Source organism: Leuciscus leuciscus (assembly GCF_965113295.1).
Source record: "Leuciscus leuciscus genome assembly, chromosome: 20".
Lineage (NCBI taxonomy): Eukaryota > Metazoa > Chordata > Actinopteri > Cypriniformes > Leuciscidae > Leuciscus > Leuciscus leuciscus.
In genome coordinates this window covers 9,828,699-9,844,258 of record NC_138744.1, presented here as the reverse complement: position 1 = coordinate 9,844,258, position 15,560 = coordinate 9,828,699, and the positions used below count along the sequence as shown (strand labels likewise).

The window sequence follows — 15,560 nt, the reverse complement described above, 5'->3', positions numbered from 1 at the left end:
TGGTCTGACTTTAGATTTGTGAAATTATGCTAAATAAGCATAATTGCATAATGAAAATGCAAATTCTCTCTCTGACAGTAGGTGGTGCTTATGGAACCGCAGCAAGCACTATTTACCACAGAAGTTAGAGGAAAAGAAAATGCCAGAAGACAGTCAGTTCCCTTCAGAGATCTAAATTGCTTCCAATTTATGGCCGGTCAACCAGTGCATCTCTAGATTAAAAAAACTCACAGTAGCATCCAGTGCATTTCACATGTAGCTTAGTTGAAATGTTACCATAACGACCTCAGGCCAAAAAAACACCCTCCGAAAGGAGGACATGCAACACAGCACTGAAGCTGCCTCAGCTCCAGGCACAATGGCTATCCTCCAGATGTATTGATGGGAACTATTTTAAGGCCACGCTCATGTAGGCATCCTTTTACTCCTGTGTATGCTTGTTTACATGAAAGTAAAAATCTAAAACAACGTGTTTGTAGCTTTGCCCTGAAATGTGCTGTTGCGTAAAGTCATGTTTGATCTTTGCATAAAGCCTACAAGAAGTCTAAAAACGTCCATAAACCCCAAATTCTTTTGCTCTGGGTGTGAGAGTCAGGTAAAAACACACCAGTCTTAGCACTTAAGACACCAAAGCTTTCAATCCATTGATCTACAAGGGCTACAGGCAAGAATTATACTCTCTCACATGTTAAATGGAGCTAAATGATCAGTCCATCTAGCTCTGAGCTAGCTGTGTTAGCACTGACGTCAAGATAAAACAAGAATAAAGGAATAAATTCTACCTGTCAGACAGTCCTCATTCCTGATTAGTATCTGGAAGCAGAGAGGCTGAGTATTTCCCAGGAAGAATCAGACAGATGGGAATTGAAAAGGAGACAAGAGGAAGTGAAAATCTTGAGGACCTGATCCGAAAAATTATCCGAGACACAAAAACCCCGACCACAAGTGGTGATGTTTGTACAATAAACAGAATTATTAATGATTAAAATATTATTGGTCAATCTCTAATAATATTTAATTTACAAGTCTGACAGTGACATTTTTTGCATAAATCCAGAACTGTTTGACAAAGAATCCAAAACTAGAGGTGGTGGGAGAAACTTTTCATAGCGAAGAGTGAAGCCCTTCAGAATTCAGGGCGAGACAGACACCCGTCCCACAAGACGGAACGCAAACTCCAGCGAGCTTCATCTAGCGCGTGCATATGCATTATGGATGCCAACCAAGGGCTGCATGCTGATTTCAGCAGGGCCTAAGAATACGAAGGGCAATCTGAGAGAGAGAACCAGAGGGAGAGGAAAGACAGGGAAAGAGAGACTGTGAGAGAGAGAGGGAGTAGATGAGAAAGTGCCGAGAGGGAGAAGCACTTCATCTGAGGTGATCGGATCATGATCTGGGAATAGAGTCCAGAGACCTGAGGGAGACAGGAAGAAGAGCTCTAAAAGAAGCGATAAGCTCTTTCTGCCGGTCGGTAGTAGATCAATAATCCTTCACTCTCAGGTCTCCAGCAAACACCTGAGTCTGAACGGCTCACCTGTCATCTGGGCCCCATCCTCATTCTGCATTTATATAATTCAAAACCATATGATGGATCATTTCGAACATTTTATAAATTGCTTGACATCTACTTCGGCGTGCCAAGCGAGTGCTGGCAAGGCTTCCACTGACGTCTCGGCACTATTTGGAGGCCATGTGGGAGAAATCATTCTGTACGCCACACGAATTTAGGAGCATGTAGGTGTAGACTAAGATGGTCTGAGAGGTAAACTGAAAATGCAGCTACCTCCAGGAAATCACACAAAATGGACAGTGGACATGTGCTTATTACTGTGCTTTTACTTTAAAAGTATTGCTTCCAGAGAGGCATTGCTCTATAACAGGAATATACTGACTGAAAGAAGCCTTCATTTTAAAAGCTCTGTTCCAAACCCTAGTGAGCAGCGAAGAAGAAGGCTTTCTTGAAGGCAAGGTAAGGCAAGGTAAGAAGCAACGTTACACATTTTAGGAAACTTCTTTGATCCAAAATTAAAGTATACCTTTGTGAAGAAGGCAATCCAATGGGAAAAAAAATTGGTGGTGGATATGTTAATAGATTTTATATGCTGACATACATAGGCTACATACTAATATAACTTTGCTTTCATTTATTACTTAAAGCACACTTTAAGTACTTCGGTACCACAGCAAAATCTATTAGCCAAACTAATAAAGTTCAAACATTATTAAAGGCAAGTGAACAGTCAGTAATAAAATAAATACAATAATTACAAGCATATTGTAACGTGCTGGTAAGGATAAGCATCACACACAAACTAGGAATACTTTTTATAGTCTTTAATAATAAATGCAGGAGATTGTTGGGGGTACACAAGAGATAAACGCATTACATAACTGACAGAGGATTGAACTGAAAAGAGAGTATGCAGGGGATAGCAAGGAGCTAAATAAGATACAGCTAATAATGGTAAGTAACCATAGAAACAAACAGGAACATAATCAGAAACCAAGGAAACTAAACTAAAGAGCAGAAAAACAAAACAGAATATCAAAATAAGAGTCCATGATTGCGACGCATAAACTGTGACACAACAAAGTTACAAATAAAAAGGTCTAATTTAAGTATTCAGATACAAAAATTTAATAATTAGGCCTAAATGTAAAACACCACCATAGTGTTCCCTGTACTTAAATATTACCAGCTGTGTTTTGTTGTTTGATTAACATTAATGACAGTCTGCAGCAGGTATTTGTAGGCTGCTGTCACTTTAAGACCACATGCGCGGATTTCCTTCTCAACTGTTTGCGTTCATTTCAGTGGCGTAGCGTCTGGGTATGCACATGCATACGGGCCCGGGCGGATTGCCAAACTATTCCAAATATATTCAAATTATATTTTGTGAGTGCTATTTTTTTATGCTTTTTTAAAATTTCACATTGTAAGCTTAGCTTCCTTAGAAGGCTGATATCCATGTAGGAGGAGCTCACAAGGTTTTGAGAATAAGCGTTAATGTGTTTCCATTAATACATTAACTATAGACAGCTCAGCCTTCAAGTACATCCTTAATCATTACGGACTGCTTGTGAACATAATTTAACATGATATATCAGTGTAAGCAAATATGACAAAGTGAAAACGGCATCCGAAAGCGTGATCTTCAAACACACGCATGCACACATAAGACGCAGCACATGGAGCTCAGGTAGAACAGACAGGTGTGAAAGAGAAGTCTGCTGATGTGACAGTGATGCAGTCCCTGCTGACACCGGGCGCACTCATGCCATAACCTGCCAAGAACAGCTGTCACACCAGGGAGAAGTCACCAACGGAAACAGAAAGAGCACTTCCCATTCAAATTACATCCACAATGCTGTGACATGGCAGGTGTCACTGAAAGCTGTAAAATAGAGAAAACTGACTATTTCAGGCTTGATATCCATCTGGATGTGTCAATGTGTGCGTTTAAATCAAGCTGACACCACCTACGCCTTTATTATCGTTTCAAGTCAGAAGAGCTCACATCCCGTTCATTCCATCTATAATGAATTAATGGTGGCAATTAGGGGTTAAACGGATAGTTGATCCGTGATCCGTATACAGACCAGGCCCTACGGTTCGGCACGCATGAGATTCACTGATTAATTACAAGTTTAACCTGCGAAGGTTTTATAATCTGCATGTGTTTTGTCTTGCCAGTTTACATATTCAATAGGTCCTATTATGCTTTTAAATTTTTTCAACTTTAGTTAGTGTTAATGTTGCTATTTGAGCATGAAAAAGATCTGCAAGGTTACAAAGCTCAAAATCCACTCCAAAGGGAGATATTTTATTTAACAGAATGCAGTTTCCCAGAACTACAATGAATTTTAACTCATTTTCAACTCATTTAAATAATCTCCGCCCACGGAATATGCAAAAAAAGGGGACGAGGTGCACGTGTTGTCGCTATGTCAAAGAGACACTGTTTTTTTCCACCCCGTTTCCAAAACTCATTTGTTTGGCCTTTCTAAGGCTGACAAACTTAGAGTGGTTCAAATTAATTTTAAACACTGTTCCTGAACATAACCCCAACGTTTGTCTGTGCACTACACATTTTTCAGAGAACAAAGCTTCACCTGAAATGGATCATTTTCCACTTTGTCAGGACAATCTGTTGTTTGTGGATCACAACTTATTTCTAGTTGCGTTTTCTATTAACAGTTCCAATTATACGTTTTATGTTAATTATTGCTATGATGTAAACAAATGGCAAAGCTGTTTGGCTCCACTCGCCTGCTAGCCAACATTAGTGTTGATATAGTTTACTGTAGTTTTAGTAAGCTCTCGTTTTTGCAAGACTGTTCACCGCCCCTTAGGAAAATTAACAATGGTTTTGTGACTGATTACTGTTTGTATTACCAGTTTTCCGACAAGCATCATGATTAGACATTTTAGATTCGAAGTTATACAACATTTAAGAAAATTTCACAAAAAAACACTCTGAAGTGTCCTGTGAAATCCATGCTTGGAAAGTTCGTGCATGAAATCCGTTCTGGACAATCCTCTTGTTTGTAATATTCTTAAGTCTGAATCAGGCTTGAATTGGTTTGAAATTGACACCATCCTTAATATTTACATCGGAGTACTAGAGCTAAGAGCCGCCAACACCACCACACTGGGCTAGCTAACCAATCACTGCACATTTTGTATTTCGGAAGGAGGGACTTCCCCAAAACAGGAAACAAATGTGTTCGGGCCAGACTGAGGAGAGAGGTGCTGTAATAAATGTAAAATATATGAAAAATAATGTATTTTTTGAACAATCAAGCATGAAAGCATATTCTAGAAATCGGATGTGTATCATTATATTGGATCCATGCATTAGGTCTTAAAGTGACAGCAGCCGTCTGCTGCTGTCAATGTTAATCAAACAAAACACCGCTTTAACAAAGATTAATCTATATTAAATGTATAAAGTGAACACTATAGTTTTTACCTACATTTATAGTTTTATATTTGACATTTAATTATTACATTTCTTTACTACAGTTAGTGAATACTAGAATACTACAGTTAGACCTTACTTTATTTGTATCTTTATTATATTGTATTTATCTACATGTATGCTTGTAATGAGTGTATTTGTTCTTATTTACTTTTTACTGACTGTTCACTTGCCTTTAATAATGTTTGAACTTTATTAGTTAGGCAAGCAGTCTTTGCTGTGGTATCAGAGTACTTAAAGTTGTGCATTAAGTAATAAATGGAAAGCAAAGTTACCCCCAGAGTGATCCGAACCGTGAGTTTTGTGATCCGTTGAACCACTAGTGCCGATGTGATTACGGGCCACCGCCACACAGCTCACCTAAAAGATGCCCATGAGAACCTGTTATACAGGATTACAACTATCCATACAGTATCAGGAAACTTCATTGGAAAGTGCTGTTCTCATTTAGTGGTTTCATATTTCATAGCGTCAACAGAGGAGTGAGAGCTGACGTTAGCACTGGGTGCACGGAAACGTCGCACTCTCTCTGCTGATTTAACTCTGCAAGTTTTGTGTAACTTGACAATTTGTAATCGGCAACATTTTGGAAATCGAGAAAGATGACGGCTGCTATACAGCTAAAGGCGTTTGCGTGCCAGAGGAGGAAATAGTCGGGAGGTTTGGCGCACATCCACTCCTGACCCAGCGTCATTCGAGCAGGGGAACGAATTCAGTGGATTTTTGGAAATTCAAACTAAATCTTCTCATAGATCAATGCCTGAGACTGTAACTTGATACTTTCCCAAAGGATCTCCGGAGAGTGACAAAGGGCTTTCTGCAGATTGTGTATCCAGAAGTACAGGCGGCAACTTTCTGCTTGGGTGTCACACTGAGGAAAAGTAGGAGAAAACAACAGACAGGAAAGTTAACAGCCTACCAGATGGGTGTGTTTATGAGGAGATCTAACAAGTATGACAGACTGCTTATGTGATTGCGAGCTCATGCTCGCTGCCAATAACTGCTGAAAAGTGCCAGAGTTTCTAGAAGTTGGCATCACTTTTTAGAGATATTTATAGAGGTGGATTAGGATGAGATAATCTGTCTATGTGCTTTAAAATAAGTCCAAATTCTGTCAGAAAGGACAAATGATGCACAACACATCAAGATCGTGACTATATCGGTATTGGTCATTATAAGCATTTTATAAAATTATAAACATCAGATAAATTAGGAACATCTTCATCCTGTTTTTGAACATCTTCATCCTGTTCAAAAGTTTTCACCCCCAGCTCTAATTCATTGTGTTTCCTTCTTGTGCATCAGTGAATGTTTTCACCATTTGTACTAGTTGTGTAACTGAGTCCCTCAGTTGTCCTCAGTGTGAAAAGATAGATCTAAAAAAAAAAATAATTCTGAGTCACTGATTAAAAGAGTTCAAATATGCAAAAAGATGCTGGAAACCCAAAGAATGTACGGGACCTGGAGGATTTTTCTGAAGGACATTGGGCAGTTTAACTGCTCAGGACAAACCAGAAACTAATTAACAACTATCACAAAACAAAAAAACAGCAGTGGATCATCCAGATAATGATACACATTATTAAGAATCAAGTGTGCAAACTTTGGAGCGGCGTCATTTTTATAAATTCAACTTCTATTTTGTCTTGTGGACTATATGTAAACATATTTTAATGTAAAATATCTTATTCATGGCAGTACTAAATAAATAAATAAAAACACATGCATTTTGTATGATCCCAGTAATTTTGTTAAAGTCCCCCTGTAGTAAATTTTACCCTTAAAACTCATCTTTGATCACCAAAATTACATTTAAATGTTTTTTTTTCCTTTCATTTCCTTCCTTTCCAAATTCATCATGCCTTAAAATACTGTAGCATGAATGTAACTACACCCTTGCCTGATTTAGTATACGCGATTCCATGAAAATGCAAATTAGCCCCGCCTCCACTCACACCAGCTCAGAGATCCACTGGTTGATGATCAAACATTGACGTGATTGTTTACAAGGTAGTTTGTGACGTCAGAAACGCCAGCGATTTCAAACCGCGTTTTTGAGACTGTCTTTGGTTCACTGCAGTTTTAAAGATAAAATACTCAAAAATGGTGTTGACTCATGAATTTGCACATGGTTTGTCTTAAAGCATGTTAAAAACACAACATATACATATAGACAACATTTAAAGCTTGATTTTCACCACAGGGGGACTTTAAAATAATGAGCATTTTGCAGATTCTAAAAGGTGTAGGCTTTGCAAACTTTTGACCATGACTGTTGCACAGTGGGAAGCATAGATCTCATAGATCCCATTCTGTATTTTTATCTATATTCTGGATATTTTTGCAGATATTTTATGTCACAAAATCATAAAATCGATTATTATCTATCATCTCAGACAATATATGGGAGTATCCCCAGTTAAACGTTTTTTTTTTATAATAATACTTTCCAATTTACAATAAAAGAATAGACAAGGAAATCCAAATGTATTCTAACTCCTGCCCTGAGGGTTATACAACACAAAGAGCAAGATATTTTATGATCGCATTACATTCATACGAGTCCAGGTATGAGTCTGGATGCCTTTCACCCACTATATTTCATACCCACTATATTTCATGTCTCTATATCAGAAACACATGGTTCATAAAGGGGGTCCTTGTTTGATGGAGTCTTAGTGAAATGGACTTTCCTGGGCTCATGGATCAATACGACTTTAATCTCTGCTGGACGGGGCCACGAGAGGCTGAGTATGGAGAATAAGGGCAGGGCTGGTGTAAATCTCTCCAGCCTGTCAGTGCAGCACTAGGGCCAAGATGAAATTCAGAAACCTCAAGAGCTCCACCACAAACCTCATCAGTACATCCCTGAGAGTTATGTGACAGCTGTGTGTGTATTCCTTCGATAATGCATCCACATAACACATAAGACATACAAACACACTAAATGCTAATCGGGGAATCCATAAAGCGTGATATTTGTAGCATGTGAATCTAAAACTCAAGCTAAATGGTCACCGAAATGGGAAGTTTTGCCATAAACCAAATGTTATGAGCAGTCTTATCACCATACACAGTCCGAGTAATACTGCAAAAGGTGAGAGAGAAAGAAATAGCGAAAAAGGGAGAGGCTTGAAAAACACTCACAATGAAGAGAGAATAAAGAGTCATGCAATTACAAAATATCTATTCTACTGAGGAGACATTTTGCATCCTCAGATCATCGTACTTGCCAGGAACTGGCAAATCAGATAAATGATTCAGACAAGAGTTCACCCCATTTGTTTAAAGAAAAGGTACAAGGAAAATGCCACCGGGACACATTGATTATATGAAAGCACTGAAACAAGCAGAGACCTTCAAAACAGGTCATGAATACAAAAGGCCAGCACGAAGACTCGCTGAATACTGCATTGCAAGTCTCAACACAGAAAGAAATGTTCAGAAAAACAATATAATGAAGGCCAAACAATATATGCTGAAGCTCTTTATATTTCTTATTTCTTGCAGATATTTTTATACTAGCGAAACACAAAGCATGTTACTTAAGTTCAGTTCAATCATAAAATGTTAAATGGTGGGCAAACCATGCACTAAAAAAGATTAAATCCATTTATTATGCTATAATTTTCTTTTATAACAGTTAGGCTAACATTTCATTTGTTAACAATGAAGTTACATCCAAATTACTCAGAAAATGTTCAAAGGGTTGCACACTTTCACACTCCTTGTAAAGTGAGGAAGAACGGAAGTCTCTAATTTAATGTTAAAATCTGAGTTGAACCTTTTTTCAGCAGCCAGTTGCTTCTTAACATCCTAAATCACCACTGAGCATTCTATTGAACATGACTGGTTTCCGACCTCAACAACCTTAATTAGCTGTCCATTGAGGAAATCTTGCCACAAAAACATGCTCCGTGCAATTATGTCCTCGGCTGTTGTGGCATCTCTCAGAGCGGATCTTTCAGGAGCTGAGAGGGACTCTTGAGTGACTGGCTAGCTTCTAATGACAGAAAAACTAAAAAATCACCTGAAAAAAGCAAAGTGGCCAGAAACAAAACAGCGGAAGGTACTCTCATGGGTACCTGAGGTCTCTCAAGAGACCTTTTTTTGAGACCTATCAGTACTTGAAATGAAAAATTTAAAAAATATTTCCATCCCTAACAATTGCAGCCTTGGTGAGCATAAGTAAATTGCGTTAGACTTAGCAAGTCTCTTATTTTGTGCATGGAAATATGCTCCTAAATATCAATTAACAAGATTTCCAGAAAATATTTCGTACCCTGGGTGGATATAATTCAAAAAGGCGTCGCTGAGACGCTCTTTAGTCTCAATCATTGTTTACCATCACCTGTGAAATTACTAGGCTTAAAAATAAAGTATATTCCCCACCCACACACTGTAAACACCTGCAATCCTCTGATATGAGGTGCTGCTCAACAGACACTAAACAAAGTTAAGGCAAAAAGCTTCCTGAAAATGAAAATGAAAATGAAAAAAGCGTAGCCTCAGGCATTACTGCTTGTAAGGAGGAGAACAAATCATAGTGTGCGCTGTCAGGATGAATTCAAAAATGCTGCACCTGGGTAGGCTGGATTTAACATGGGAGAATCTAACCAGGCAGAGATCTTTCTCTAGCAAAATTCGCCAAACTTAAGGGCAAGCCGAGGCTTCGAAGTGCCTTCCTGTTCTGGAGTCTGTGATGATCTATTTCACTGTCATTTTCACATCTAAACACCAGTCTCAGATCCTCTTAGAGCCAAATTTCCATCAGGGGCCCCTTGAAATTGGAACTGTTTTTTGAAATCCATAGATAAATCAGTGAGGAATGGAGCAGCCTTCCAGAGACAACAAAAGGAAAAGCCAGCACCGGTTCGCTCTGTTGTCATACACTCGTTTCCCATCAGATGTTGACTCTGAGCAGCTCTGCCGTTTGAAGAGGAGGAGGAGAGAGCCGTCTGGCAGTCCTCCTTTCCCAAAACCCCCTCCCCGCAGCTCTTATATATGACAGGCGAGTCCAAAGAAAACATTTCTCGACAAGAGACGGACTGCCTCTGATGCCGGGGAATGAGCGCTCTCAGCTGTTGCATTCAAAACCTTCTCCGACACATTCCCTCATTATTTCGGTGGCGCTTAACACTGAAAGGAAAAATAAAAGGCCCTCTGAGCTTCTACAGCAGATGGAAGTGCACGGGGAAAAAAAGCTACGCAATTTCCTTAATTACAAAGGAAATAAGATTCTGGTCACCAGGGTCCTCGCCGCCTCCTGTTTTACAGGTACTCTGCAATTAAATGAGGTCAAAGAATTTGGATGTCAGGTTGATTCTGATTAATGAATCTGTTTGATGCTTAATATCTGGGTGCCCGAGACATCCGAGCCCTCCTACCACAGTCTCCCGCCTACACCTGGGCACCAGGGCGGTCTCATTGAACTTCAGACATGTTGTATTATCTCATAATCAGTGGGGAAATCCCTATAAAACTTCATCCCCACTTTCATAACTTTACCATAACAAGCTTTTTTGCATGATGACTCACTCAGTTGCTTCAGCGGGTCCCGGGAAAATGGATACCACCTTGATGCACACAGCATGCTCTGTACTACAAGAAACAGTTGAAGTCTAAGCTATAACTAAGCTAGAGGATTGACAGTCCAGCAAACCTGAGGAAGCCAATTAGGCACTGTGGCAGGACAGAAACTCATATTTTCCAAACATGGTTGACATCATATTGAAAAGCACTTCAAATTCAAGATCTTGTGTACAAGTCAAGATTTACCCATCTAAGTGATCGACATCAGCCAAGCCTATTTATCCAGCCTACTTTGCCAATGACCGGCTAATTTTGATAAAATGTCATGTAAAATTAACAAGGATGCAACTCTATTGACATTTTGGCTGACACTTAGAATAATTCATTATATTTTGAAGCTGATAGATATGAATCTACATTTTTGTGGGTTGAAAGGAAAACAAAACTCATAAATAAATACAGTCCAGATGCCTCAAATAATAGGCTACACCAGAGACATACTTATTTTAATTAATTCCAGTTAATTTATGACTTTTAAAAACAAGTGCTGAAATCTTTCTTATAATGTGGTCAACCACAAAACAATTGGATTAAAGAAACTTTCTTTTAAAAAGTTAAATGGAAAATATAACTTTCACAAATGTCATGGAAGAAAAATGACAGGCTCTGAGTAAAAACTTCACTTATTTGTGGCTAATTATAGGCTAACTGGAAATAATGGGGTATGATAACTTGGCTATCATAATAAGAAGCTATAGGCTATTTTACTCATCAGTCTGATAACGATAACATGTCGCATTCAGCACCTAATACATCGCTAAAAATTAGTTCAAATCAAATTATCTATGTCATTATCAATATTGGCCAATGAAAGACCCATATCTGTCAAATCCTACTAATCCCACCACAACACACACTGTGCAATAAATAGAAAATTTTACTGACTGAGTTATATTAACAGATATGATCTGGCTTTAACAGATTATTCACAATGTCAATACCATAGAATAAAACTTTGTGGCACAACCCAACAAAGAGCACTGCATGTCAAACCTCCTGAGACTCCATCACTAGGCAGCAAATATGAAGCTGCCCCATTCTGTCTCAGCTTTAGTATAATTATCTTCATGTGCTTTAATTATTTCCCTATTCCTCCTAATGATGTGCTTCATTCCCCTTATTATGAGAGACATTCGCTTGTGTCAGTTCCAGCATAGCGACACAGTTTGGATTGCAACAGCATCTATGATTATGAACAGCAGAACTAAAAGAAAATATATCCTTGAAAGGTGAAATCAATTGCAGGTCACCGTCCGCCATGCAATCATTATGCTATTCATAAATACATTTTAAAAATCTAAACCTTACTTATTAACCTCAATACTGATCCCAATGCATTTTCAATCATCAAAGCAACCTCACCAGCACCCCCCAAAAAAACGTTTCATTAAAATGTAGAAGGATTTTGTGCTTTTATGCATTTGTACGAACCATTTCATAATTTTTTTAATTAGCCTAGCCTACAACATCAGTGCTTATAAAGTTCACTCATTCATTACTATAAAACACAAAATAATGATGCACATCTCACAAAAGGAAAGCATATAGGGATAGGGAGGGTGTGAAAAGCTATAAATGAGAAACTTGGTTACAATGCCTGTATTCATCTCACGTCAGGTCACTCATCGCTACCTTCTGTCAACCAGGCCATGGGAAAACAAGAGAAAAAAAAACAATGGCGGAAACAGCAGCCAAACACAATAAGAGTGGATTACACTGTGTAAATCAGGCCAAAAACCAACAGAAACTAGGATTAGACTGTAGCTGAAGAGCAGAGGGGAATGCACAGACCGAAGCAGTAGTCACAGAACCCTACAGCTACTTGACAGCTTGCTAAATGGAAGCCATTTAGTTAACTGAAAATCAATAGCTTCCTCAAATGGATCATGATTGTTTGTCAAGTTTCTTGGCCGAATCATGCGACATGTTTCCTACAGCCTGGCTCAGAGGGAGTGGTCCATGCTGAGCAATCACACACGGCACCCTTCAGTTCTCCTGGACCTGCTCTCTGCCTGTCTTCATACAGCCCACTTACAGTGTGGAGGAGGAAGCAGTTCATAATATCTGTGTGTGTGTGTGCGGATCAGGTTATGCCTGCGAGGATAGTAAAATCTGAAATCAAAAACTGTGGCGAACAGCCAACACTCCTCACGAAGAAAACAGCTTAGGCACATAACATTGGTACTACTAAGTCATTTAAAATAATGTAAATGTAAAAAATGGTTGCTGGTTTTCCAAGATGGTGATCTGTTGACTGGGAGACCAGCTTAAACCAGTTAAAACCAGCAAACTACCAGCAGCTGATGGTTTTTTCAGGAGGGAAAAAACATCATTGGATGACGAAAGAGGACTCATTTAAATGCGTACAATTTGCATTTGTATATTTTCTTAATTCAAATGTGAATGTACTCCCATCTACACATTACCTTGCATATCAATCAATCAGCCTAAACTGGTTTACTGATCTTAGGTGGTCTCCCAGCCTGGTCAGTAGGCTGGTTTTGTGCACACACAGCTAAACCAGCCATGTGAACGCCAGCTCGGTCAGATATAAACTAGATAAGACCAGAAAACAATCTTAGGCTCGTTTATGGCTAATTATTCATTCATCTCTTATACAGTAAAAACACAGAAGAGTGGAGCCAAACTCAGATGGACTTTAAAAGACAGATCTGTTATTTAAATGATTAAGAAACCTATTTTGGACGTGAGATAATAGGCTCCTGGACGCTGTGGGCGCTTCAGTGCGTGAACAACTCATAAACAAGCCGAGATAATTCATAAGCATAACCGGATAATATATGCGAGAGCTTTTTATCAGCAATAAAGAGCGCAGTGAAGTGAATCAATGATTCAGTTACATGACTGTACTTCACACTACTCTCCAAATAGACTTCACTGTAAAATACTTAGTCCTACTAAAAGCGGGAAAAGGCGTGTATAACGCTTATTTCGTGTTAAAAATATATATATATATATTTAAAATAATAATAATTTTACGCAAACCAAAAGTGTTAACTCAGTTCAAACAAAGATAACTTATTCTGGTGGTTAATTCATTGTAAAATACAATTCACTGTCAATCATTCTGACGTGGAATCGATAAAAAAATTTTTTTTAAATAATAATAAAATAAAAAAAAATCAACTTCACTGCTTTTATTATACGTCTGGTCCATCCACAAATGATTCGTTAATTCAACCGCTGATTTCAAGCATCGCAGATGAGACTACACTTGTTTACATTATAACGAACAACTTGAATGAAAAAAATACACTACAACAATAATTCAAAGCCCCACACTATGAACCACGTCAATCATAACTTCTGAGGGAATGTTTAAACAGGCGTCTTAGCCTAGCAAATAACCGCCTGAAACACAGTTATTTTTGTAGCTTTTGATGGCACATTCAATGCTTTTATGACAACCGAGACCAAAGCTCTCCGTTATTAGAAAAGTTCATCGACTCATAAGTGCGACTCAGTCTCTTTTTGCTGTCAAGACAACAAGCGTATGCTTCCCATATCCTCAAAACACACACAAGTTTGAAAGTGCGCAGTCCCTGTAACTCCAGATAAACGGGACTTTACCTGTTGGTCCCTCTACGCTGTCGGCGTGAATCTGAACAGCCAGGATCAGGAGAAATGCGCAGGTATTCATTTTCTGTTGTTAGTCCAGTTGGGAAAACAAGCCGAAATCATTTCAGTGGCTCCAGTAGTTTGGATGGTGAAGTTGTGGACTCACTCCCGTTCATCGATTCCCGAAATCCAGCCGAAGCTCAGTTCAGAGTCGTGTGAAGTGATACGGGGACAGTGCGATCTGTTCAAACTGACGTCAGGATAAACAGTTCGAAGCGATGTTTCTTTCTCTCCGAGCGCACTTTCTGGCGCTCGAGTATGCGTAGTGGACTTGAAAGTGTGCGAACGACGCCCCCATGCGGGGCTTTAGAGAAGTTCAGCTCGAATCATCCTGGTGTTCATAATATGATTCATCGTAATCTCTTTAACCTGGCTACTGAAGACAAGCAGCTTCTATAACAGGGAAATTAATGATTTATATTGGTTAATAAAATGAGAGGAAAAGGAGTATGCATTTTTGCATTCTCTAAAACAGAATTCTAGTTGTCATCCTTTTTTGACTCCAAGGTTTTGTATATCTGATATATACACACTAATATAGAACTGTATTTTCCTCAATAAAAGGGTGCGGTGGACAAAAAATGTGTCCATTTTGGTATGAAAGTATATATAACGCGGTATGAAACACTTAAAATGTTTTTTTGTTTGTTTTTTACTAAGTATTACTATCAATTAATGAAACCTACAGTATATCAAGATATAAATGTAGCTAAAAAAAGATCCAGAGAAAAATGCAATATTAGTTTACAAGGCATTCTATCTTAATCGTTTTGCATTTTAGCTTAAGATTGTTTTAACATAACATAAATATATATATATATATATATATATATATATATATTATGTCTTAAATATGAATAGTATAATATAATATAATATAATATAATATAATATAATATAATATATTTTGGCATATCAGTTTGCTGAGTTTTCAACTGTTGCTCTAGGCTACATTTAGCGGCTTGAATTTTCATGTAAAATAAAGAGTAAATGAACAAATCGTAGATGTATTATAAACAGTTTCTTGCATGACATAGTTTTGTATGCATAGCTGTCATGTTAGCTGTCAAAACTATGTCATTCAAGAAACAGCACATATAAGATTTGTTATTGAAATTACTCTTCATTTTTCATGCAAATTCAAGCCGGTAAACCAGACTTTCGCACTCTAGGTTTCCAGTTCTCCAGAACAATAGCCATTGTGAGGCCAACAAGCTATGGGCCATCTTATCTCCGCAGTTCCACAGGTTGGATGGATTTGTGTTAATCTGTTTAGGCTCCACAAAGGAAGGACTACCTATTGAGCCATGAATAGAAGCAACAGGGCCAAATTGAACCTCAACTGTC

At 38.3% G+C, this 15,560-nt stretch overlaps 1 protein-coding gene across 12 annotated transcripts in view; it reads right to left on the bottom strand.

Moving 5' to 3' along the window:
- ptprub (protein tyrosine phosphatase receptor type Ub) overlaps nt 1-14,458 on the bottom strand; it is a 212,817-nt gene extending 198,359 nt beyond the window's left edge. For 10 of the 12 annotated variants that reach the window (XM_082149538.1, XM_082149543.1, XM_082149544.1 and 7 more), the window contains exon 1: nt 14,166-14,458. In XM_082149538.1, coding sequence (XP_082005664.1) covers nt 14,166-14,235 — 70 coding nt within the window. In that variant the 5' untranslated portion in view covers nt 14,236-14,458. The remainder of the gene's footprint in view (nt 1-14,165) is intronic. The other 2 variants (XM_082149539.1, XM_082149540.1) reach the window with 1 other exon arrangement.
- Between the last annotated feature and the right edge of the window lie 1,102 nt (nt 14,459-15,560).